A 26,979-nucleotide genomic window follows, 5' to 3' on the forward strand; every position below is an offset into this window, starting at 1 on the left:
ATTTCATTAGTCACATCAGTTAGGTTAGATTTGCTTAATTTTTTGGTTTTGAGCTATATGAAACTAAATGATTTTTTCTTTGATGGCAATAAGTAAAACTGCTAGTAATTTAACTAAGCAAGAAACTGTCCTTAATGCTGTTTAGTCCATAGACATATAAAAATATGCATTACTATTTAAGCATGCTATTCAATCATGTCTATGGATAATATTTTAGTGTAATAAGCATTTCAACATTAATACTTAAAATTATAACTTCATTAATGTATAGGCTTTTTTTACTTAAAACTAATTGCAGATCTGTATATGAATTTGTTTCTGTATTAAAATTTGAGAAGTGACTACATAATGACAACTCAGACGTTGATGTTTATTCACTAAAATACTTACAGGTAGGAGTTTTTCTTAATTTAAGGGTCAAACATGATCATTATTGTAACATCTCTTCAACATAGGATGTTGAAATTCTCATTCTTATTTCTGCTTTGTTCATTATATAGACTACTAAGGCATATTAATTAGTCAGTTCCAGTACACACAGTATTGTAATCTATGAAGGAGTATGAACTAGTATACAGTATAATCTTTCGATTTAAGACCATCAGAAATAGATTTTGTTCATCATTCTTAATATATGGCACTGTTGAATATTTAATTTTTTTAGTATATCTCTATTAACTGAAAGAATGATTATAGAAGGAAAAACATAAAAAGGACTGAATTATCCTTAGTAATTTGAAGGAGAGTCACCAAAAATATTTGAAAAATTGGCTGATTTCACTGCAAGTCTTTGAGGCAAAAAATATCTCAAACTTCTGACTGTTAGTTGCTCTAGATTTGTTTGGTACTTTGTGATATTCTTCAGACTATTTTCTAGAAGCAAGTTATCAATTTTCCTTGAAGATTTTCTCTTTCAACCTCATTTGCAAATACATTGATGCCAAATGATTTTGTTCTATGGCCCCTGGAAAAATTCTGCAGTATGAGTCACTCTGATATGGAATATTAATTATTGATTTCATATGATAACTGGGATTAAATATTGGCTAAATAAAATAGGTAATGAAAATATTAGTTTAAACCAGATGAATTATTTCTATGCTTCCACTGGGTTTGTGTTTTGATTGTTGTTTTTTTTTTTTTCTCATGACTGCTTACTGCCTCTATATTTTCCAAGTCACTGAGAAAAATGTGGCATTTGTCTGTCTATTGTTTACCAGATAAAGCATCCATCAAAATGAGAAAACTTGGGGGTAAAATAGCAATGAGGATATTTGTTTGGATTATTAGTACCTCTTTTGTAGCATGCAGTTCTTTTGGGGAAGAACACTGTGAAATGTCATTTATTTCCTTTAATAGCTTTGCTTTCTTTATCCCAAAGTTTACATGCTTTTATTACTTTTTTGTACGTATTGAAATAGAATACAGTTACTTTGAATAGAGTAATTTATTTTTTATAAAAGCTTTGGCTTTGGGTTTTTTTTCTTTTTCACAGTCCTTTGAGATCCGTAGCGTTTTTTTCGATTTTGATTATAAATGTCCAATAGTTTGTCAAACATTTCTGTACTAAAAGGGGTTTGTGTCATTTCTTTCTTTAGCATTGTAATTCTGTGAATTAGAAACATAGTATGTGGATTAATACATGTGTAAATTCATTTTTTCATGCCAGAGGTTCAATTTGAATACTTTAGTCTTACATCCTGCATGATGAGTACATGCAAAGAACACCCAGTTTTTAGGTATAGTCATAACTTATGTTTGAGCTAGAGTCTATCTCTTATAAAGATGCAGAGTCTCAAAGACTTCCAGATACTGGTACTGGACACTGTATTGTTAAAAAAGGGGGCCTCAAATGAAAGCTACATTCTTTCCCCTATGACAGTAGATAATTAATGCCCCTCTTAGATTAGTTCCTTCTCTTTCACCTAAGTTAACATATACAGAGAATTACATGTGCCTGTGTATTGTTATTGTCAGCTGTATTTTGGCAGCTACAAAAATGACTGTATATTGTGCAAAAATAATATTTAGCTTAAACTGTTTGAGATAAAGAACCTATTTATTTTTTAAAAGACATTTGCATCTGAGAAATAGTTTTGAGATTCAAAAGAAGAAAACGTCTCAAAATATGATCTGCTTCCATAAAAAGCTGATAAAGCGAGGATGTTCAGATGTCAGTGTTTTGGTTTTGCATGTTTCCTTTTGACAAATGCTATTACCTGGTAAATGCTTGCAATAATTAGTTGAAGGAAGAAGCCATTCATTTTTCTTCACAACAAATTATGTAGTAAAATGTTTCTACCTTTTCACCTTGGCTACAGTTAAAGAAAACAGTTAAAATCTGCAAGAGCAGAGGTTTAAGGAAGTTATCAAGTTGAAGTCTGTCTTACTTCTGCCCTCTTGTGTACATTCTTAATGGTGCATGAAAACACGAACATGTTCAAGTACTATGCTAATTATTACACTTTTACAACTGCATATAGGGCGAGACTTTATTATTTTTTCCTATGAATGTTTTCACTGTTTAATTTTATACTCCATTGCTGTGAATGCTGTGCTTTTTGTTTATGTAAACAATAAAAAATGCAAATATATTTTACAAAATACAATGTACATTTCAGAACTTTGGATATGAGGTGAAAATTATACTCTATGCTTTTTGAAAGAACATTAATATCATGCAAGCATTCTGTAAAGCTCCTGGGAACAAAAGCAAATGTATGGATCAGTCTTCCAGAACTGCACACATGCTAAAATGGAAATGTTTCATTTGCTTATTCACTTACTAGGACTTCCTAAGGTCATAGTAACTGAATAGAAAAATAAGCTAATAGACATCAAAGCAGTCAGGTGCATGCACAGTCACTAATGATGTGACAGAAGAGGATAAACCCGTCCTGAGAGGCAAAGAAAAGGGTTGGAGAATGAGGATATTTTACTGACAACAAATGGATGTGAAGGTAAAATCATGGCAAGTTCAAAGCAAGCCTGGAAATTTGAACAGGAAGGTAAATTAACTTGGTCAAGGGCTTCCAGCCTTATTAGTTCTCTTCAGTAGCATCCAGTAGGTGCTAATTCAGGCAGGTCTTTAAATGTATTTGACATTGCTTTGTTAATCCAGTAAGTCAGCTGATTCTTATATGCTGTCTTTTCTAACAGGTATTACTTTGTTTTTCCCGAGATACGTCTGTATTGGAGCACTTTACTTACAGTAGTGCCACCCCACCCAAATCATACATACGAGGTAAAAGGAGTTGGGATTTAAAAAAAAAAAAAAAGATTGTAGAGATGTAGTAGACTACATTTAAAAGAACATTTATAAATACTTCATGTATCCAGTTGACATCAGCACTGATTCTGACAGTTTAGAAGCTGATCACATGAAGGCCAGATTGCAGTGTTCTTTTATTGTAGTTCTATGTGTATAATTCTCCAGTGTTTTACCAAAATAAATTGAACACACAACTCTGACAATAATGATAAACTCTTGACAACGTCTACCTTCATCAGAGCCAGAAATTTAAATACATGATGTTGTCCTCTGCAACTTAGTAAATTTAGAACTGGAAGTGATGGTAGGATGTGATCTTCCCAAAGCAGTATGCTTCACAGATACTTGTAGACAGAAACAGAACATTTTGCTGGAGAGCTGTGGGCTATGTTGAAAGGTCTGGGAGAGTAGAGCTTTAGAAGCACTTACGCTGATTTTTTGTAAAGCATGGTGTCTTCCAGAGTGTCAGCTTACGCTGGATTTTCTTTGGTTTAAGTTCTCATGTGAGTCTTTCTTAACAATCTTGCTTGCCTTCTCTGCTAACTTCTCATGCTGCTTCTGGACCCTTCTTGCTTCTTAGATCCGCACCTGCCTTGGCTTTACAGAGAGATTCCTATTTTGTGTTCCTTCTTGAATTAGTCATCCATCCAGTCACCTTTCCCCGTACCTTTACCTTCTGCATTCTGCCAGTTTCTTTAGCCACATGGGATCCCCGTACCAAATACTTTTGTTTGAGCAGGACATGTGCTGGCAGTTTTCCTCTTGCTGCTTTGTATGTCATTAGAGGCAGTGCTTGTTTTCTTTCTTTTTTTTTTTTTTTTTCCTACTTCATTGCTTGTTTGGTCTTTCCTCTCTCTTGAACTGAATTAGGGACTTTTTCTTCACCTATTTCTTAAACAAGCAAAAAGCTCACCTGAGAGCAGAACAGCAGTGGGATTCCAGGTCTCCCTGGGCTCTCTGCTCAGGCAGCCATGGCAGCCCAGAAATGCAGTTATGGGGAACATCCTACTTAGTCCTAGAAAAATCTGTGGAATGAAGTTGCTGAAATCTAAATCTCTGCCGAACCTGTGTAGTGTAAATCCGAAAGGCTTCTTGGTCCTATTTTTGGCTAGTTTTCCAAGAGATGTGATTTATGCTAAAAATACTCTCCTTTCAAATTACCGCTCCTGGCTGTACAGCAAGGAAACTTTTGAAAGGAAAAGTGAAAAATATTTTTTAGTTTAATGAAACAACTGATTTCTGTAATTCGAAAACACTGGATTTTATTTTCATGGGATAGGAGGCAAAGCTTCTCAGGGTAAATTTGAGTTTAATTCAGTCAGTTCACGCTACAGGAAAATATCTTGCATCCAGATTCCATTGAACCTGACAAAAGTTCCCTGTGCTAAATTCTTCTGCATACAGTGAACAAATTACAGAGATCTAAAAAAATCTCTGAATATTCTATACATTTTCATATAAATAATTACATTTTCTAGTTGAACTTTCTAATTTTAAAACTAAAATAGTTTTTAATTAGTTGTAATTATGCTTAAAACCACTTTTATATTTCTAAATAAATGGTTTATTTTTTAATAGTGGTTTTAAATTATTAGCTTCTGTAGTTAAAATATGTTTAACTAATATAACATGTTCATTTTGAAGGGAAGATAAAAAGTTATATGGTCAGTCTGTACCATTAGTGATTGTCTAGACTTAATCTTTTGTATTCAACAGGTTACTTAAGTATTTTTTTGTTGTATCACAATTATACCACCCATCTTTCCTCTCTGCTGCAGGCTTAATGAAGCCTTGAATATTTTTTTATCTGGTCTTATATCTTTTTAAACACCTTTTCTGTACCTAGGTTAGTCTGCCACAACATGTCAGATTACCCCTTAACCTTATACCCTCATAGAGCTTCACTGGCTTCAAGGTTTGCAGCAAACACCTTTAGAGCTTCTAAGATACAGCCAGATAAAATCAGTATGGGAAAGCATTGCTGAAATCTTCCTCCTCTGTTTTGCTGTTTGTCATCCTTCCTTACTGATTCTGCATTTTAGGTTTATGTCTACAACTATACCTGTCCTATTGCATTTCTTTCTTGTTCTAAAGACTATAAAATGATCAATAATGTAATTAATTATGATTTTTACAATTATATCTAATAATCTACCTTTTTAATTTAAAACATTATACCTCTTATCAGTTTAATAATATTTTAATTGTGGTTTGATGATTCACAGGAAAACTTGGAATGGAAGAATATGCCGTTTTCTATCCTCCAAATGGTAAGAATTATGCTATTGCCTCCTCTAGTGGTATATTGAAAAGATACAGGTTTGTGGCTTTTTTCCTCACATACTAACTTCTTCTATTACAAATCATGTTTTGCTGTTATTTTCTGAAATTCATTAATTTAAAGGAGTTAGATGGACTGAAGCTACTCCAAAAGAACATTCAGGTTGGTGTTAGTATTCACATGTAGAGTTTGTCTATGTATGTGGGAAGGAGCAGGAAAACAACTTCTGGTGCAGCAGCTTATATTCTAGTCTTGTATCACTACTTGGAGGATCTGAATGACACCTGCTGAAACTCTCTGACCCCCAGCTTTTCAGTACTCAAACGTTAAAGTATTTTTCTTTCAAAATTTGTGTTCATTTTAAAAATTCTGATGTAACTTATCTATATAATCTTAATGTTATTGCTTTTGCTGTTATTTCAGTTGTTAAAATTATTTTTTCAGTCCTTATTTTGACCATTTCAATCCGTGCCTCTTGAATCCTTTAACTGGTTTTGCAGTGCATGTGCATTTTAAATTCAAGCTCTTTGTTCTTGCTTTCAAGACAGTATGTCACCAGTCTTGCATCTGTGTCTCTGGCCTTGTATTTATGCCTTCGTGTCAGTCGTGCCAGTTGTAACACATACTTTTGTTCTCCCTTCTTTCATTTTTGCCTCCGAAGTTTTCTGCAGCTTTGTAGTCATGAAGCATTGTCCTTATGACCTTTTGCCAAAGCAGCTCCCTTTCACTGGTCCTATATGAAAATTAATGAATGGGAGCCAAGATCAGCTGGAAAGGAGGACTGTCATCACACAACTGCCAAGTGCTCTTGTACTACGTGAATCACTAGAGGTCTTGGCCTCCTTTTTTCCTGCTCCCTCCTTGTCAGTACATGACATTTACAGGTTGTCATTTTTCTGAAATTAGGTTCTAATTTCAGCAAAGCTTGTTTGTAGTAACTTCATGGAAACAGAGCTTTTCTTGGCTATCCAGGAACTATAGCATGTGTTTAAGCATGTAGTTGGTTGTACTGAAGTGATACAATTCCTGTACTTAAATATTTACAAGATTCAGATCTAAGGCTGCAGGTCCATTACAAGGAAATGTTTTATTCCTGTGGTAGGTAGAACACAATCTAGAAACTTAGAGGGGGGGGAATGCATTTTTTTTCTTACATGGATAAAAGAAATATGAAAAAACAAAAAAGAATTATTTTTGTTTTGTAGGTGTGATTCCTTTTCACGGCTTTTCCATGTATGGTAAGTATGACTCTCATAAACTCTTAAAGCCATTGTATCATGTTGCAGTTTAAACATGTATTTTTTTGCAACTTTTCCACTTGCACGTATCTGTGTATGAAGACTGTTCTATATAATTTAAAAATTCCAATCTGTTTCTATTTACATACATTACAGCGCACTACCTTGTGGGAGTTGCTTCTCGGAGAGATAACTGCTGAGTTGTACATCTTAATGTATGTGAATAGAGGGATATAGTTTGTTGCCAGAATGCTGTTTTCTTGTGTTTCACTTCAGGTAGAGCAAGTTACCTGTGAAAAGAGTCCTTAAAAAAACAATGTGAAAGGCCTGTTACTGTATCCATTTGCCTACAACAGGAGTTAAAGGAGGATTCAATAATAGAATGGTTGCTACTTTACTGCACAACTCCTCAAATATCAACAAGATTTCTAGGAAGAGCAGAAAAATCTCCTCAGGTCTCAGAGGTGACAAGGCAGAGATAGTCCGACAAATTCAGACTATTTGTTACAGCTTTTCAGTGTTTTCCTTAGATTGATGAAAGGTGTTTGTGAAAACACAGAGCAAGCAAATTTTAAGATTATACTTAAAATGCTACATTTTGCTATTAATAACGTTTAATGATCACATCATCATTAAAACCAGGCAATTAAATATGAAATACAAATTTGAACCCGAGTAGGGAATCTATGAGGTAGTGAACAGCTTAGTTACAAACTCTTCCTTTGGTACTCACCAGGGGGCTTTTGCTCTTTCTGTGTCCTGTCCTGCTTACCTCATTCTGTCCTCTTTTTGCAAGGGCTCGGAACATGCTGCTTGTGAGTAGGAGGGAGGCTGGAAAACAAGGCAGCAGAAATACAGTAGTGTCACTTCAGGCTGTGGGTGTGGTAGCTGGGGACAAGCAGAGCATCCTGTGTACTCCGTGCTAGGAAGAAGTATCTGGGTCTTCATGTAAATCCTGTACCCTTTTGCATGTTTGCATACATATGCTCATAGAGTGTCAACTGTCAGGCATTGTTCTGTTATCCTCCTGGTCTTTATGTACATATGCATGCTGCCAAATCTTCCACCTCCATCTTCAATCTAGTAACACCCTCTGCTTTTCTTACCCCTATGTAAATACAGACTTCTGTGAGCATCTCACCTTACCTTAGCACCTCACCTCTCATACACACCACTGTTTTCTATTAAGCCACCTTCTCTGAGATGTATATGAAATATATATATGAAAATGAATTCACAAATGCATACACCTCTGTGTGTGTGTATAGACATATGTAAAAGTGCATATATATACATATGTATGCAGACAAATGTATCCACATCCCTAGCTTTGTGTAAATCAAACTGGAAGGAAAGGTGAATGTAGAGACAGAGACTGTGAGCTTATTAAAATGTAAGCTGTCATCCATAGCGAATGCACATCTAAAATGAAGCAGGAGATGTGATGAGGGGACAGATAAAAAGGCTGTTTATAGAAATGTATGTAGAAGAACTGTCTGTGAAACGTACATTGAATGAATGGAGTAGCAATCAGAAGGAACTGATTATGTTTGTGCGGCATATGCATACAACAGATTTATCTATATGAGAGACTTTTACAAAAACAAGAAAAGGACTGATTGAAAAACAAGAGAATTGCTGCTTTACAAGTGTAGCCAACTCTTATCTTGAATCACATAAACTAAAATACTTCTAAACTGTAAACTACCAAATGTCCATGGTTTTCAGATCTTACAAGAAATAAACAGGTCTCTGTATCAGTCTGTCATGTTTATGTGGTTATTGTAGCAACCAAAAGCTATATTTTGTATTCTGTTTTTCACAATGTCCATTTGCAAGCAGTAAACTTACTCCAGTCTTACAAATGGAGATGGTCACTAGCCAAAGGGCACATTGGAAGTTACAGATGGTTGAATCAAAAACTTGCACTGCTCAACATACCATTGCCCTACAGCCCAGGGAAGTTTCCTTAAGGCATATTCCTTATTGCTTTGGAAGCAAGCAGTGTAGTAAGCAGGTTCTACTTAGTTTAGATTCTTGAAATATATAGAACTATTACCTAGAATGTGTTTTACTTCCTTTCTTAACTATTTGCATCAAATGATAGATATAAAAGACTTCTTTCTAAATAATTGGTTTTGTATTGTGTTTGTAAATTGTACTACTATAAATTACTTGGTTTTTCCTCATGCTTCATGCACTTAATCATTGAACTCTTTTAGCAGTTTACAGTGTTGAGTCAATTATAATTCTTTTATCCTTTCAGTTGCTCCACTTTGTTTTCTGTACCATGAACCTTCCAAATTGTATCAGATATTCCGTGAGATGTATGTGCGTTTTTTCTTCAGACTCCATTCCATCTCTTCTCATCCCTCTGTAAGTTCATTAGGAATTAAAACCCACTCACTTGATATTCTCTTTGATATGGAACAATAATGTACAATAACATGATTTTCTATGTGATTGAAATAAAACCTTTTAAATATGATATTTTATTTCAGGCAAGCTTGGCAAAATTATTAGGTAAATCCAGGTTTGATATTTTGATTTTCTACGTCAGTGTTAGTCTTTGCTATAGAATATTATGTAATTTATAATAGTACAATTCTCAGTTTTCTAACGGTTCGGGGTTTTTTTTTTGTGAGTCAAGTCTTTATGTAATGGCTTCTCAGGTTCCGGAAGTCACATGAGTTCATACTTTCATTTTAATCAATGACATGTAAGTGCACACTTAAGTCCAGAGTAGAGGGATTAAAATATAGTCAGATTGCTTCAGTGATATCATGTTAATGCCTGTTTCTTCATTTCAAGTACCTTAGTGTGACAGCAAGTGCTTTTTAGCACTACTAGATTACTTTAAATAATTTGGTTATGTTTGTGACCAGGACCAGCTCTCTTCAATGTAAAACAAATGTAGAAATTGGTTTATCTTCTATTTTTGAACAACAAAATTTAGTAACTTTTTTTCTCCCTCACAAATTGCTGAATAGTTATATTACGCTTTGAAAATGTTTCCTGGGTAAAAGAAGCTAATTTCCTGGTTAATCCTTTCCTTGATATACCATTTCAAGGCTGTGCATTCCCAGTCATTGCAGAGAAATAGATCGAACAGGAATCTATTCATTTTCACGGTAACTAGTAACAGAAATTTTAAAATGTGTTTGCATTTAATTCTTTTCTAGTTACCCCTATTGCTGGTTTTGTTTTCAATTGTCAGATACTCTTTCTCCCATTCTGATTTTTTTAGCACAACTGTGGTTCATTTCATCAGGGTGGAAATATTTCAAGTAGGTCATATTATAATAACCCACTAAGTACTTAGACCTTGACATACAAATACCATAAGTAACTTAAGAGTTGAAAGGGACTATCATAACGTATTATGTTCCTAATACATAAACAAAATTTTAGGAGCAAGCCTTTAGTGACTGAATGCATTAGAGCTGCTTGTGCCCTGTCTACCTAAGCTGTGTATTATATCATTAATAGTGTTTTATAGCTTCAGTTAACAATTTATGTATACTTACATGCTGATACTGTTTTCTCAGATTTGACAGGATGAGTGTTAGTATTCAGGATATGATCTTGTTTCGTTAGGGCATTGTATCGTTGTGTTTGCTGTTTGAAACTCTTCTACAAACACATCTGCCCCAGCTCTTTTATCACCTTCGAGAAATTGGGGCTCAGCCGTAAGTACTTCCTTCTGACTTGCTACAGATTTTGCAGATCATTGCTCTGAAAATGCTGTTCTGTAGTATTTTGATTTTAAATATATGGGAAATTATTCAGAAGTGCACTCATTGATGTGCTGTTTTTCCTTAAAAGTCAGTTGGAGTCCTTTTTCTAACGTTTGTGTAAGTTGTGCATTTCTTCTGTATGTTCTGTGAAAAAGAGAGAACTGCTCTATGCGAAATGCTGCAGTATCCAGCAAAGTTTCAGTTATTCATATCAGATCTGGTGTAGCTAAGTGACTTACATAGGAAATATACAGAAGACACAGAGATGTGTTAATTACAGCAGAAGCTACTGGAAGGGGAGAGAGAACAAGATGCTGTCATTCTGTATTGCACTCTTGGCACCAAGTGCAATAGAATCTGAAAATCTTGCTGTTACAGTTGTTACCTATCGTAATAGCATAACAGCAGAAAGGATTAAACATTTGGGGTGGTAATAGGTGAGATCCCTCTAATGTGATTATTCGGTTAGAATATTTTAATACTATCAGTACTTTATCAAATAAGATGCTAAATAGTTTTCTGATGGCTGTTGCAAAGGACAATATTGATAATTAAAGCAGCAAGGGAAAATGGCTGTTCTTCCTGGAAGAGAAATGCAGAAGAATAATAAATATTTTCAGTTTATAGAGGAACTGTCTGATCATTAGCGGAGACAGAAATATAATATCTGTTGTTTATCACTTTTTTGCAGGCTACGAATTTCATTTAAATGGATGGTACGAGCATTTTCTGGTTATTTAGCTACAGATCAACTCTTACTTCTGTGGGACAGGATCCTGGGATACAACTCCTTAGAAATTCTTGCTGGTAATATAGAATTATTTTTGCAAAACATGTTCAGTCCGGGTGGATGTAAGGCAAATACATGTTAGCTTCAGTGTATTTTATGACAAGAAAATAGTTGCTCTTTGAATACTGAAAGCAAATTACATACATGTCAGAGTATAACTTTTAGAAAACTAGAATTGCATAAGTGCTCCATCTGTAGCAAAATATGGGAGGTATTTTACCACTAAGTGCTCTCTGAACAGAACATAAGATGTTCTACCAGCTTCAGTGGTAATAATAAATGAGTTCATCACCTTTCACAAAATAACAGGATTCATGTTCCTCATCTCTGACAAGTACCTCTTCAGTACTTACAGCAATTGAGGATTCTCCTGGGTTTTTTGGATTTCTTCTTTTGAAGTCCCATCTTTTAAGAGACTTTGAAGTTTTTGTGTTTTTTTTAATAAAGGAAATATTGTCCCAGGATTTAGGCAGGGTTTAAGATGGGGCTCTAAAGAAGACATGTATCTTCAGTTGGATCAGTTTTTAAATACAAAGTAGGTAAATAGAAGAGAAAATGGTTTGGTCCTGTTTGCATGTGTAAGACAGTTATGTAGGGAGCTATAATTATACAAGATAATACAAAATAAATTAACTTTTTCATGTTACATAATACAAATGAAATATTGCTATTTAAATACATTAAAATTATTTGTTTGGAAATTAACTAATTGCAAACCACCTTGTCCTTTTTAATTAAAAGCTATTCATCTTAAACTCCAGCCTTTTCACTCACTGAAGGAATGTTGTGTTTTTCCTGTCTGGTTTCAAGAGTGGCCGTTGAAACTCAGCCACAGTCATCCATTGTATATTATTACTGAGAATCAAAATAATTACTCTAAGGGAGTAAGAATTGGTACTTTACCTACAATATTAATCCTAACCAGGTCAGCAACTTAAATATTGGGCATTTTCTTTCAGTCCTGGCAGCTGCTGTGTTTGCTTTCCGAGCAGTCAACCTGATGGAGGTGACATCACTGGCTGCAGCTGAAGTAAGGATAAGTTTCATTTGGAGGAGATTGAAATAGTTTCTGATGCTTTGCCAACAGAGTAACCTAAGCTTCATATGGCACGTGGTACATAGTGCAAATCTTTCTGCCTAAGTTCTTACCTTAGATAAAAAAACTAAGGAAATTGTGAATATGCAGTACACAGCACTGCTGTTCTGGAATAAGAGTAAAGAGTATATTTGCTACAAAAATGCAGTGTTATCAAATCATTTTGTACAATTAGGGTTTTTTTTCTAATTTTATATATGATCTGTGTTTGTGGGTTATGTTGCTTTTTAAATATTGTAGAGGCTTGTACCTCTTTTCTCAGCATGTTTTAATGTAGTTCCTTCTGTGCTTTTTCATATTACCAAGATTTAACAAGATTACTTATGTCAATATTGAACCTGAAATTTCACTGTGAGTACTGTCATGGGAAATGAAGAAAATTCAGTCAGTAAGATGAAGATTGTTATTGTTTATTTCTAGTAATTTGTCAAAACACTTTTTTTTTTTTTCCAAAATCTGGTTGTGTATTTTGGTTTTTTTTCAAACTTTGAGATCTTGTGATGAATTTTTTTTTTTTAAACATACTTTCATGAGAAGAAATTGACTATTTGAGTCATTACATTGGACTTACTTCACAAGTACTAGCCAAGCTACAGGATAAGGATTCTTAATTCCCAGTTATTTTTAGAAGCAAGTTGAAATGTTAGACCCCTTATTCACCCATGATGCCATGTATATTTGAAGTGAGGCTGAAGGCTAAAATAAAGTTACTTGGTTTATATACATATTTTTATTTGAAATGTTAGAATGAAAAATAATGCAATAGGACCCTAACATTAAACAGCAGAATTTGTTCCTAGCCAGGTCTGAGTCTACTTGTTAGTAGTATTGTAGTCAGTATTTTAACCTTTTTCTGACTTCTTGACTTGCTTTAAAGAAATTCGATTCAAATGTCAAGTTTAACCAGCCTTTTTGGTTTTTACCCTAGGCTGTACTTGCTGACCTTTCAACCCTGAAAGTTATGCCTCTTCTTCAAATCTTCTTGTTTGCTACAGTCACTTGATCTGCTTCAGCCACACTGGTACCACAATTTCTGCCTTTCTTGAGAAGCTAATCATCAACTATGCAAAATCTGCATAAAACCAAAATTAAGCTGTATGTACAATATTAATTTAGAAATTATGACCTTAAATTTTTCTAACTGAAAACAGTAATTTTGCACGAGTGTGGGCAGTGCATGCTACTGAATTTCACCATAGCAGCAATAGTTATTACTGTACATTGAGAATGATTACCTGTGCAACTAAACAATATGAATCAGTGTCTAAAATGCATGTAATCTGAAATTAAATAAAGTAAATGTAATTGGTGATCTGAGTTCAGTGATGTTAATGTTGGAGCTCTAAAAGCTCTTTTAATATGAAATTACTTTGTCAAGCTCTCAGAGGATATCAGCTCAAATACTGTCAATTGAGAAAATTAAGATACTTTTAACTTGTAAGAATTTTTTATCATTTTCTAAGAAAAAGATAGGATCATGCACCAGTTCTGTTATCTCTGATTTATAATCTTCTCAGAAATTTTCTCCATGTTCTTTCTCATGTTAGCTACTTCTGCTATTCTTTTCATATAGAGAGATGTAGTCACACATTCCCCATTCATCTTCAGTTAGGTATACATCTATCTCAGGACTAAAACGTCTCAGGACTAAAAGGTCCTACCCAGCATCCTATCAAAGGTCCCGTGTCATAAAATATGTTCCCCTGCAGAGAAGGCCTGAGCATAGCTTCCGTCAGAGCTTGTTGGAGCCAGTCCTTGCATGAGCCAAAATATTCCCCTCAAGAACAGTGCCAAGAGTCCTTTCACCATGCCCCACACCCTCTCTGGAAGAGCAGTGCTAGGCCTTGGCCGGTTTTCCAGTCTCTCTGATTCAACAGCTCAGTCTTCAGTTCAGAATCCAAACTTATTGATGCGTGACAGATTGTCACTGCACAGTCAGGCTGGCTCGTTGTCTCTTGTGATCGTACATTTTTTGTGAGGTCTTCCAGCTTTTTCCACTGATTTTTTTAATAACAAAGTTGGAATCTGTTTTGGTAAAGCATGTTTTAATACCTTAAGAAGGATCAAAATCAAAGAACATAATGGGTCATAAAGCCACAGCCAGAGGACTTTTATCTTCACCTTATTTACATACATGTAGTTGTCATCATTTGTCATACATACTGAATGTATGACAGTGAAACATGAATCCTTCATAGTTTCCTCAGAAGTTATCTGCCAACTGATCTAAGCTGTAGTCTCAGATAGGGTTATGAGCTTTATGTCTGATTCTTGTTGTCTCTGTCAGGATAATGTAGTAAGAAACTTACTGGACTTTAATAGACTGCTAGTAAATTTACAAGGCTAATTTTTTAAAAGGTAAAGTTGTGGGCTCAGTATGATTACTTCTTATATAAAGAACCTAACTGCTTAACAGATACGACATAGTGAATATTTGGAGAAATTTTATTCTAAATAAGAAAGGGAATTGATCTTTTCCTAAATATTTGTAATAAATGTTGTTAACCGTTTAACTAGAGGCTTTTCTATGACATTTATTTTTTAAAAAGAGGACACAAGTGACAGCTTTTATCATTACAGCAGGTATTACCCTCTTTTATATATGGGAAAGGGAGGCATAGAAAGATTAAGTGATTTGCTAAAGATTACAGAGTAAATTCCTGACAGAAGTGAGCAGTCTCTGTTCTCCTAAATTCCAGTTTATACTTCAGGATGCTCTGAAATATAAGCTGATGTTTGTGTATTAACCACAAGACCTTGTTTCCTCTTCAGAATAACACAAGGCACATCTGCCTCTAAAAATGCTGCATTTTGCAGATTTTAAAATCCATAAAATTGGCTAGTACTTCAGAAATTTTAACATTACAAAGCAGTCACAAGGAGTGTGGCTCAGTAAGGTCATTACAAGGTTACCAGGGTCTTTTAGGGAATTAAAAGTATTTACTAAATAGCAAGGGAGATTCCTTGGAGCCCTGCTGACCCTCTTAATACCCATTGCTCTGTGCAAGTACATGGTGTAAAATCTGAATGTTACTTTTGACCCATTCCATACTGGGATTTTTGAGCAGGTTTTTTTCCCTCTTTTTCTTCATTTTCAATAGTTTTGAATATGTTACAAGTAGGCAGAGACTGCTGGGTTCTTGTGTGAACGAGCAGTTCTGTGACTAACAGAATACGATCTATTTTCCTCTGAGTTGGCATCTTGTTATTCATCCTAGCAGTCTCTCACCTCCCTTGTGTCCCCTCTGCCTTCCTCACTGGAGAACTTAAACTCCTCTTCCCCACCCTCGTTTCTCCTGGTGGCTGAGCAGGTGACCTTGGGCTGCTCTGCAGCCAGGGTGGGTCAACAACACGTGTCTTTGGCTAGACTTCTCATGCTGCCTGCCCAGGCTGGGTGCTCCATCAGCCTGGGGTGATGCTGTGACTCTTACTTTCTGGCCTGCATGCAGCTCTTGAGATGGGTATCATATGGACCAGCTCTAGCGGGAAATCTCTTGAAGAGCTCTGCTGCCTTGAGTCAGATTTTTTTTGAGGTATAGAAAGGTGCATACACATACAGATAGATGTACACGGGAAACATGTATACAGGAATAAAAGTATAACTGCTTTAAAAATGAGATTAAGATGAGATTAAAAATGAACCAGATCCTGTCCTTAGACTTCAACTGTACTGTTAGATTTATTGATCCTTTTTTAAATCTATCTTTAAAAATTGCTTTTACTGAAGAGGTATTGTTCTCATGTTCCCCTCAGTTTCTCATTTTAGTTCCAACAAAATACTGTGTTTCAGATTCTGGTTTATACTTGTATTTTCAATGTCCCTTGCTTAAGTAACATTCTTTCATGTAAAATATTTTTTAACATATTAAAATATGTTAAAACATATTAAAATATGTTAAAAGGATAGCTAGATACTCCTCTTGTGTATATATAGGTAATATCAGTTATTTAAGATATATTTATTTAACCAGTTCAAACCTTTTGATGTCTGTACTCTGTCATTTGACTTTCAAATTCCTAAAACTCCCTTCTCATTTTCACTGTTTTAAGTAATGGCCAGATTTTAATAATAGAATTATATCTAAATTGATAATGACATTAATTTAAAAGGCTGAGCTGAACCCTTTATGGCTCAATTTAGTTAGACTGTTTTTCTTGGTCCGTTCCTCCCTATCTGAAATCAATAGAAACAGTCATTTTAGTACAAGAACCAACTGTCTCCACAGTTACAGATAAAGATCGATTTTTTGCTGCTGACCTTGGAATTCTGGCTACGGTCTCTCAAAGGTTCCTTGTAATGTCAGATAGACTGTTTAAAAAACGTAAAAGTAAATAGGCTTGTCTAAAAATGTACCCAAATTATCTCCATTCAGTACTTCCAAAACAATATTGAAATGTAAATCTTGATGGCTGAGTAATGGAACAGTTGGGTAACAAGAACACTTTCTACTTTTTAGTGGAATTTTTTAATCATAGTAACAAATTTTATTAAGAGACATGGAGAGAGTATGGAGACTGTAGAACAGTTGATATCCCAGCAAAGGGAAAAGGCTGGAAAGAGACACCAGTTTAAGGCACATTTCTACTTGTTGCAAGAAACCAGAAAAAAAAAAAAAAAGAGTATGCCCAAGCATGTGTCTCTTTTACTGTTTCCTAATGAATTTCATAAAATTCTTCCAGCAAGACTGAAGGGATTTCATTAAAGAGAATTGCCGCATAAAGACGGGTTTAGGGGAGAGCAATACAGTGAGCAGTTTATTAAAATAAGCATTTCTTTAAAAGATACTGAAATGCATTGCAAAACTATAGGGCTGTATCTTCAGCGAGGAAGGGGAAGAGCCTTTTGACGTTGAGAGATCAGTAAAATACTGTGTCCAGTATTTCATGTGAGGAAGCGGGGGAGGGCAGGGAGGATGCAGCAGCGGTGGCGGGAGCTCCTGGGTTCTTCCTTTTCCCTTCTTTCCTGAAGGCTGTTCCTGTCCGTGCCTGGCTGCTGGCAGATGCTGCTGCAGCGGCTGCTTTCATCCCCAAAGCCCACACAGGAAAGGCAGTTATCTGCCGTGTGTATTCGAGATCAGTAGAGCTTTGTCTTTTGTACAGCCAGCTACAGCTGGCTTCCTCAAACCCTGGAAGCTGCACCATGTGCACTCACTGGGCAGGGGAACGCAGGAGGGCCAGGACCAAGGCGAGGGCATGGCCATCTGCAAGGGCATTAGCCAGCCTTCCTGTCCCCCTGGCCAGCACCAGCAGGAGAAACCACCCCTGTGAATAATGCCCCTCCAGACAGCCACATTATCCACACAGGGTTTCAGAAGAAAACAGCACAACAGACAGTTGTGCTGAAGAACAGCTGTGGTGAGGTTGGGTTTGGGGTTTTTTTTATGCTTTGGGAGTTTTTTTACAGCACTAGGACCCAGTACAGGAGGGTAAAAAAATACCCATTCTGGAAGCTTCAGGATTGCAGCACAAGGCTAGACTTGTGAGGGACTCCATGTCTTGTGAGCAGTTCTGCGAGAACTATTCTTGTAGTAAACAACCACATGATAATCTGAAATCTCCAGAATCCAGAATAAGCTGTGCTGCTAATAGAAATCACTGAAAATTAATTTTCCTGCATGCCTCATGCTCAGCTTTTTCAGTATCTTTAGGAAATTGTCAATGTAGGGAAGATACATTTGATCCAGCAGTGTAACATCTGTGCTCTCCTTTACAACAGTGTTAAAATGACTCATCTTAGTATTTCTTTAGTTAGGTTGTCAACAGTCTACCTACCAAATGATAGCCATACAGACCAATTACACTTTTGAGAATCATCTCCAGATATTTGTGTCTTCCGTTGATGGCACACAGTGCAGCAGAAGTCAGCAGATGTTAATGGGGACAGAATGAATAAATGGTTAGAATAGGATGTTTGCCTTGGGTTCACCGCACATTGTCAGACTGCAACACATAAACAATTGTAATGCAGCCTAATTGTGCTAAATACTGATTGGGGATCAGCCTTAAAATTAACATGTGGGGGAAGAAATACTGCTTTCTGGCAAACCCTGATTTTGAGTTTTTAAGCCCAGGGGGGTTCACCTGATTCTGTATATTGTCAGACATTGCTGGTTACAGAAGGTGAACTTCAGGGTTTCTGAAGGAGCATGTAGTGGGGCCTCTGTGTATCCATATTTCAAAATCAGTGTCGTTCTAGATGTTGGACTACTGCTATGTACAAACAATTATCTCTAGAGAACTGGCTTTATGGAGGACTATTTTGCTTTGCCAAATGACATTGTGTTTGGCTGAACAGTTTGAACAAACTGTTTCTTTTGGGATTATGACCAAAATAAATGGAATATTTAACAATGGAGTTAAAGCTCACAATTTGTGGGAGACAAAGCATGTGACCAATTTCTGTGCTTTGTTTCAAACAAGAAAGTCTGTATCATGTTGCTAAGATACAAATTGGAATTCTATAGTCAAAGACAAAATATTGTGTTATAGCCACAGAATATGTTTTAGTAGGTATCTGATAGTTCATTTTATTCAACAGTTGTGTGTTCCATGAAAGGTACGTTCTATGATTTTATTCCTACAAAGCTGTATTTAGGATGATTATGCTTTTAGTAAGTCAAATTAGAAACAGTAAATCATCACAAATACATGTTGTAAAAAGCAATAATATTTAATTTTATATCTGTTCAGATTTATTATCTCAATTTCTTGTATAATATGTCTAGTGTCACAACATTTTTCCTTTTCTGCTTTTTTTATTTAAGTGCATCTGGGTTACAAAAAACATCATCATCGCTTTGAAGCCCAGTCTTGGTTCATTAATGTTAACATCAAGTTCTAACTGCGGAAAACTGGCATAGCTACAGCTTGTCAAGGAAGTTCAGGTTGCTTTCAGCATTCACATTAGTGGTGAAGAAGTTCTTTCTATAGTTTCTGACATAAAGGCATATTTAGATATTCAATTTTATTTTCTGATACATTTGTGCTACTACCATAAGGAGTTTCTAAAGGCATTACAGTTAACTGATAGACATGGGAAAGTAATGTTACTAGGGATAACACCCCTCACCATAACCATACAGATGGGAAAGCCTGTCTCCCACCTCTGCCCTGTGCTCACTTCCACTATGGGGAAAAAAAGGGCATGTGGAAAAGGGCTCAAACTGTGTAGACTTATATTTCCCTAAGAAAGACAATGATTCGAATCTGTTATGAATAAATCGTGGGAAAACTGTGACGATTTGGTATCAGTCCCTTCCTGCACTGGGCGGTGACATGGATAAAGGCTAAATATTATAGTGGAGTGTCAGTTTACATCAGGTTTTATATGTTTAGATAGGTAATCGATATTCAGACCTGAAAACACACAATTAAAAGCTGAAAGTAGTGGATATTTGGGCTTTGCAACAATCTAGGTTAATAAAGACCTAAACAGAAGTTTGAAATCTTTTAGAAAGCTTCCTGTCAAGTGCAGCCCTCCTGAAACAGAAGGGACTGATGCCCAGGTTGTTTTCTTGAACATTCCATGTAACTATTCTGAATGTAAACACTGGAAAAATTTTGAAGAAGGAGTGCACTGTGTGCCTACCAGTTTTTCAGTTAGAAGTAGATCATGAGAGAGGAGCAGTGAAGCTACAGACACCGTAACGAGCACACATTTTCTCAGGCTGGATATTAGCCTATGCATTCACTCAAAGTTGGCAGAAACCTGGCTAAGATGTTGTTGACTGCCCTGGCTTTGAAAGACGTCACACACAGCAGTGTATGTACTAATTGTCAATCAGGTAATGGAATATATTCCCATTATTCTACTCAGAAAACATCCCTACTACTAGACTGTGGCTGAGGGAAGGGACAAAGTGCTAGCTTGTACAAATAAACTTCTTTGTTTTGCATACACTAGATCTTGACACAGTATTCTAGAACAGGAGAATAGAGCAAAATAAAAGTATCATTTCCAGAGAACAAATCAAGAACAGTGGAAACTGGGGAAAGAAAAAACCAAACATCCTCTTACATGATATACAATATATGTACAATAGTAATTAGTGATGAATTTTTTCTGGTTTGTCAGATCCTTCCTGGTCTCTGCAAAATGGTAAAATTCTCCCCCAGAAGTTGATCAATATCTTTTTTAAGTCAAATGTAGGGGGGATAATGAGTAATAATGAGTAAAGACCTCTCTGACACGTCAGGTCCATCTTTGCCTGTTCATGTGATTTTTTTTTTTCTTTTTTCCCATTAAACAAAGGAATTTATAAAAATATGTATTTTTAAAAGCTTGAACTATAATTCTCACAGGTATTCTATGTTTTCCACTCAAGGCTAGTATTCCCATAGCTAGACAATCCTGAGCATTTTTTAAAATCTCAGCTCAGTCTGTTGTACTTTTACAAAGGGAAATATCACAATTTTTCGGCAGCACAAAGATATATGCAATGTAAAATGTTATAGAAGTATTAGCCCTTCATAGATGCAGATTTTTTGTTCACAAGTTCCAAACTGTTTAATGAAGAATATTCTCAGTTAAACTGGTCATTTTTGTTCTGTTTCTGTAAAATTTACTGCAAATCTCCCAGAACATTGGACACAACCCAACCGAAATGTGTGTTTTCAGCCCAAATGTGAGCCATCTTTTCAGTTTTCTCCAGACTGAAATTTTGTCCCTTTTTAGGAAACACCACGGTGAGATTATTAAATGGCAAGTGTGGGATAAATCTCTACTGGCTTCAGTCATGTTCAGATATGTAAACAAAAAGATGGTTCCTGATACTGCTCAGAAAATTGTTCCAATGCAAACAGGTCAATGCTGTGCACTCTGCTTTTGGTGGGACCGGGCCATTCCAAGGCAGGGTTATTATGGGACAGGAACATTCTTTCAAGACTCAGTATTAAGATTTTAATGAGAATTAATGCTAGGCATTTTACCTTTTCCTTTTATTTTACCTGTTTATTTTAAATTTTCACTGTTTGAAGTGTGAGCTTTCAGGCCATCATTTAGATCTAAAAGGAGCAGTTGTTAGAACTTAAGAACCAAACCACACATTCTTTCCAGCTTAAAACTCCCAGGAGAAGGCAACCACCCTGCTTTAAGCAACAACACCAACTGCCATAGTTCGTGGTTTGCTGCAATCTTTCTCCAGTAACTCTGGCTAGGTGTCACATCTACCTCAAGCCTTTATAATTCAGCAGGCACTGGCAACCTCATTTTATGGTCTTGTAGCTAACTGTTTCTTGAGCTTGTTTTTCTTTTTCAGACTACAAAACATCAAGATTGTGTAGAACGTATCAGTCTTGGAATGTTACTGAAACTTTCAACATGGAATGATCACAATCACTGGTTCCAGGTGAAAGGGGACACTGCTGGTGTTAGCACAGCTAATCCCACTGTGAATATATCTTCGGAGCCAAATATTTCTCTGAGTCTCTCTTTAACCCTTAAAGACTGGTTCTGAAGGTACTGAACTAACTGCAGCATAAATATGATGGCAGATAGCAAATCACTAGTAAAGATTTGCCCATTGCTACCGGATGTGTGTTCCATCTCTTTCATGCTGTATGTATTTACCTTTATGGTTGTTTTGTAGGTATATAACTTCCAGTAAGGACTAAAAATTATTTGGATTCCTGTGTCCCAAGGATGTGAAATAAAATATATGAAAAAGCATCAGGACAACTTTCTGTGGGTCGTTCCCTAGAGGATCAGAGACAAAAAAATCACTTTTTTTTTCTGGAAGTTGGTTTGCCTCTTCTCTCTTTTCTCCTCTTCTCTCTTTGCTTTGATTTGCTTTGCTTTACTTCTCTCTTCTGAACTCCTTTCTCAACTTTTCTTTTCTAATAGCAAGATAGATAGAGCACGATCTATTTCAACTTATTTTAGAAATTTAGCAGTTAAATGGCTATAATAATTTTGCAAGTCTCCCTTTATTGACAGTGAGGAGAAGCAAGGGTTTAAAAAGAAAAGTTGTCTGATCTTAAGTGCTTATTTTATGATGATATGAACAACATTCTGGAAGTTCCCATTACTCTTTATTGATTCTAAAGGGATTAGGAGTTGGCTGTCTCAGATTTATATGTCTAACTTTCAGTTGAGCCCTTCCCCGTGTTTTCTGGTAACTACCATGAATAGTTTAAAAAGAACTGCTAAACCTCATTAAATAGTAGATATATAATAAATAATATGACCTCTCCTATACAGGTCATATGAGAGAAAGCTGGCAAACTTCACTGAATGCAGAACTTTTTTTGTCCAACCCCAAACCAAAACTCTCCTAATTTCATCATGAAGGCAGATGAAAGAATAAAAAAAATCCAGATCTAAGGAAGAGCATGAAACCTTGTCCAGCTCCAGTGCTCAGGGAAGCTTAGCACATCGCACACAGCCTTCCAAGTACCACATCCTGCAAAGGAAGTTGGAACAAAAATGCACGTACCATTTCTAAAGGTGTAAGCAATGGATGAAATTTCGCGCTCACTTCCCCTCCTCCACAAGAAATGAAACTGTTTGTAGTAAGTCACAATGCCAAATGCCTTAGGTTATGTTTAAAAGTAGGAAGATGGCCTCTTTCCAATGACCTTGTAACTGAGGATATGGTCTTTGATGCTTTTTTTTCCCCTGTTACCCAAACCAAACATTAAAAAATTGAGACAAAGGCAAAATACCTGTTAATTTATTTTCTCAGCAGTAGTTTCCATATTCCCTTCAACTTTCTGGGTGATTTGAGACAAGCTGTCTCTGCCTCTGCAGAATGATCTTATTTGTTAGGTGCCGTGTTGCTCACAGTACCTGACATTATGTGCCACGGATCTAGAGCTCCTGTTTACAGGATGTCCAACTTGCCTGCAGAAATTCCAGGAAACAGCCTGCTTGCTCTGACCTCAGAGCAGCCATTTCATTCTACCACAAACCACCTGACAATAGAATTGTATTTACATGATACACACATTCATGAGGCTTTTTATTACTGTCTGTTAGTCAGAGATCATGAGACTGTAATCTCCCACTCACTCAAGCTCTGGCCTCTGATTGAGTGATTGCTCTGTGTGATTGTTCATCCCATTTTTTAGTTAACAGCTGTTAAAACTACCAGAACCACATTTGAAGTAAAAGCTCTGGCCACTTCCTTCTTGCTTCTTCATAAGGTCCTAACTATTGCTTATTCTTATCCCAAATATTTACTCAAGAGGGGCAAATGATTTCTGTTATAAATAATTAATTTGACAGCATTTATTTGACCATGCTCATTCAGATAAAGAACAGCTCTACACATTACAAACTAACAGGGATTTAGCTCCTTATTTAGAAAAAAACCCAACATTCTGAAAGTTACTACTTACGTTAATTTTAATGCAACAATTACCATATAGCCACTGAGATGATTACAACTGATCCCCCAAAACAGCCCAACCAGTCTGAATAGGCAGACTCCATCCTGACAATTCCTGTCACAAGCAAGTAGGAATATTTTTCTCACAGTGAAAACATACCCAAACATGCCCCAGGAGGCAGTCTTTGATGCTTGCTACGATCACAAGTATGTGCTGAGTTATTATGTCTAAATGATAGGGTTTTTAATTGTGACTTTTATTCTATTTTTTCAAACAGTTGGTCAGCATGCTTGTAAGATGGAAGCTAGTCGTGCAATAGTGAATCTCATCACTTGAATGTAGTTTTTTTCTTTCTTTGTTGTCTAGCAGGAAGGGAGAGAATAAGCAGACACAAAGCACTGACTGTCTCTGCTCTAGGTAAGGCTGCATTTAGAGATTTACTGAGATTCAGAGAAGGTGAAAGAAAGATTATGTACACATTGGATTAGTTTTTGTCATATGGCAATGAAATTATCTGTACTCCCTTTCCTCTGAGATAGCTTTTTGCAGTAAGTCATCTCTGTAGCTATCACTTCTGTGTTGAAATGTGTTGAATTTTCACATTGCTTGAAAACAGAAACAGAAAGATGGCAATCAAATTATTAGTAATGTGTGGATTGGTTGTGCAATATTGCTGTTCATTAAGCATCAATAATGGTTACATTGATTATGTAAAGACAGTTTGAACTACAAATGTAATGATCATTACTTTACTGGGGAAGCAAAATTGCAACAATCAAAGCCGCTCTGGACTTTTACAGTATGGTAATCAATTTCGGTAAAAAAAGTGACAGTGAGGAATGCTCTGAGTAAATCAGGTGAGGACAGGGGGCTCAGTCACATCATGATCTCCAAGGATGTCCCCTGGCAGTTTTTAATATAATTCTAATCACCTTAATGTGTAATGAATTAATTTCCACAACTGTTCTTGCGTTGCTCTCCAACATCCTTTACCTGTCAAAACATATAACAACCCATCACTGTGTTGTAATCTAACTGCTGTTGTAATCTGTTTTTACTCTTGAGTACTCACATCTACCCCCCAAGAAATCTAGTCAGACAGCAAGATCCCTGCTCCTCCATCACTTGTAAGATGGTGTCCTGGCAAGCTGTTTGCCTCCTACTGCAGATTCCAGAAATCCAGGTCCTGGTGCCTGAAATGTTTTATTCATTCATTCTGCCATTGTTTTCCTTCAGATTTGGTATATCTCGATGTGCCTCCAGGTCTTGTGTAAACATATTAAGTCTTTGTTTATTTTTGACGTAAACAAAATGCAATCACAGTCTGCCTAGCCAACATCATCTAGCTGGAATGGCAACCTTGTTCCCATAATGAACTCAACATACTGAAAAAAGGGATAAGCAAAGCTTCCACGTGAATAAGAGATTCAGCTGCAATGAACATCCGCTGACCAGTCCATATTTTTCAAGACTTTTTTTTTAATATTTGTACTTTACTTGTTAAGTGTTATTAAGAAAAGAATAATCTTTGCAACACCAGTGACAATACTGATCGAAAATAAAATATCTAAAATTAGGAGACATAATCAGAAAGTTCTTTGCAGATCTACAACTCTAGTTTGCAGTTAATGACTGCTCTTTCTCACTGATTGAAAGAGACTTTGTCATTTTAGTAGCATTTCAGCATATTACCAGGCAATTTGCTCATCTGAGCCATACCAAGACTATTGGTCATTGATAAGAAGATCATAAAGACTAATACTCCCGTCAGATAAGGAACATATTTAATTCAGTTCCATTCTCTCAGTTTCAATTTAATTACTGGACTGAGATAACATCTATGGCCCATAGCTTCTTAGTCCATTAATGTCTGGGAATACAAGACCACTTAACTATTTTCCCTCCGCAAACCATAAACTTCAGTAACTCAAAAACAACTGAGAAGCGGTTCCTAAACTTATCCTTCCATCCTGGCAAATATGAAGCCTATAGAATTCCACCTTCATTTGAGATTGTATAAGCACATGAGCAGAGAACCAGAAGGTTGTAATTAGTACATTTTTTTATCATATGGGTGCCAAATGAGTAATTTCCCAAATCAAAACAAGACATTTGAATTTTACTTTCGAACCTGTTCAAAGTGATTGTTTCTCTTCACAGAATCAAATGCTTTTTGGACAATTTGCCAATAATCTCGTGGTCATCACTTATGTGAATTTACATTAATTTCCTGCCAGTTTGTATTTGCATTGGTTTTTTTTAAGAAATAAATCTGATTGTATCAATTTCTACCTGAGCTTTTGCTTATTATTTCTATGTCTTCTTTTCTGTAATGTGACCTCTCAGCATTTTCTCAGCTTGTGCTTTGGTTCTGTTCTGCTCACCAGGTTAGTCTGTTATCTGTTTCTTTGCTTGGTTAGAGATTTTCCTCTTGAGTTTCACATCTACCTAAAGCATTCCCAGCTTGTAGTTTGGGGAAACTCTAATAGCACCAAATAGCAGTAAAGATATTACTTTATCCTTTATTCTACTGTTCAAATCTGCTTCCAGAGTTTTTTAGGACTGGCCGAATGTACATATTGGAAAGAACTGTGGGCATTAAACAACTCTGAAGATTATTTCTTCTCCATTTATCTGTTTAGATATACCAGTGTGCACAAGGCTTGGTGAATGATGGAACTGCTGTCAGAAATGACAATTCAAAGCAGTATAATACACACCAGATAAAAAAATAGCTTTCTGCTGTGAAGATCAATGGAAGGATGGAGGACGGGACTCAAAAAAAAGCGTCCTGGGTTATCCATACGGCAAAGTACACTCAGAAAATTTGACCAAGAATGTATGTGTTCATTAATACTGAGTGCAGGACTCATGACTGAAAATAAGAAATAGCTGAACTCTAGGCCTTGAGACCAGTTTGTGCTCTGCAAAGATATAAATGTATGTTAATGTGGGAAATACTATTGCAACGCTCTATCAACAATGTAGCACGTCAGTGCCAGACCTTCTGAGGAGAAGGTGCTTTTATTTAAAACAGAGATTGAAATTTAACTCTTTAACACTTTAAGCCTTTAACACTTGCTCATGCCCTTTGGGTGTATTCCTGCTCAGGAGCACCAGTATGTGTGCATCCATGAAGTCTACACAGCCATGGGGCACCGCAGCAGTGGTGACAGTCTGCCCACCCAGCACTGCAATGCCCATGTCCAGATGTTATGTCCAGCATCCATTGCAATTA

The 26,979-nt window shown here is 36.1% G+C and overlaps 1 protein-coding gene across 1 annotated transcript in view; it reads left to right on the top strand.

The window, feature by feature from the left end:
• Window positions 1-13,730, top strand: part of TBC1D19 (TBC1 domain family member 19) — a 48,732-nt gene extending 35,002 nt beyond the window's left edge. Inside the window, exons 14-21 of the mRNA XM_061379966.1 lie at window positions 3,160-3,244; window positions 5,497-5,541; window positions 6,758-6,790; window positions 9,057-9,166; window positions 10,388-10,479; window positions 11,219-11,334; window positions 12,277-12,347; window positions 13,342-13,730. Of these exons, the coding sequence (XP_061235950.1) occupies window positions 3,160-3,244; window positions 5,497-5,541; window positions 6,758-6,790; window positions 9,057-9,166; window positions 10,388-10,479; window positions 11,219-11,334; window positions 12,277-12,347; window positions 13,342-13,416 (627 nt within the window). The 3' untranslated portion in view covers window positions 13,417-13,730. The remainder of the gene's footprint in view (window positions 1-3,159; window positions 3,245-5,496; window positions 5,542-6,757; window positions 6,791-9,056; window positions 9,167-10,387; window positions 10,480-11,218; window positions 11,335-12,276; window positions 12,348-13,341) is intronic.
• Window positions 13,731-26,979: the final 13,249 nt, after the last annotated feature.

This window comes from Neopsephotus bourkii, unplaced genomic scaffold (assembly GCF_033783945.1).
Source record: "Neopsephotus bourkii isolate Nb327-2 ecotype Australia unplaced genomic scaffold, CSIRO-AGI_Nbou_v1 NB_1780, whole genome shotgun sequence".
NCBI classification, from domain to species: Eukaryota; Metazoa; Chordata; class Aves; order Psittaciformes; family Psittacidae; genus Neopsephotus; species Neopsephotus bourkii.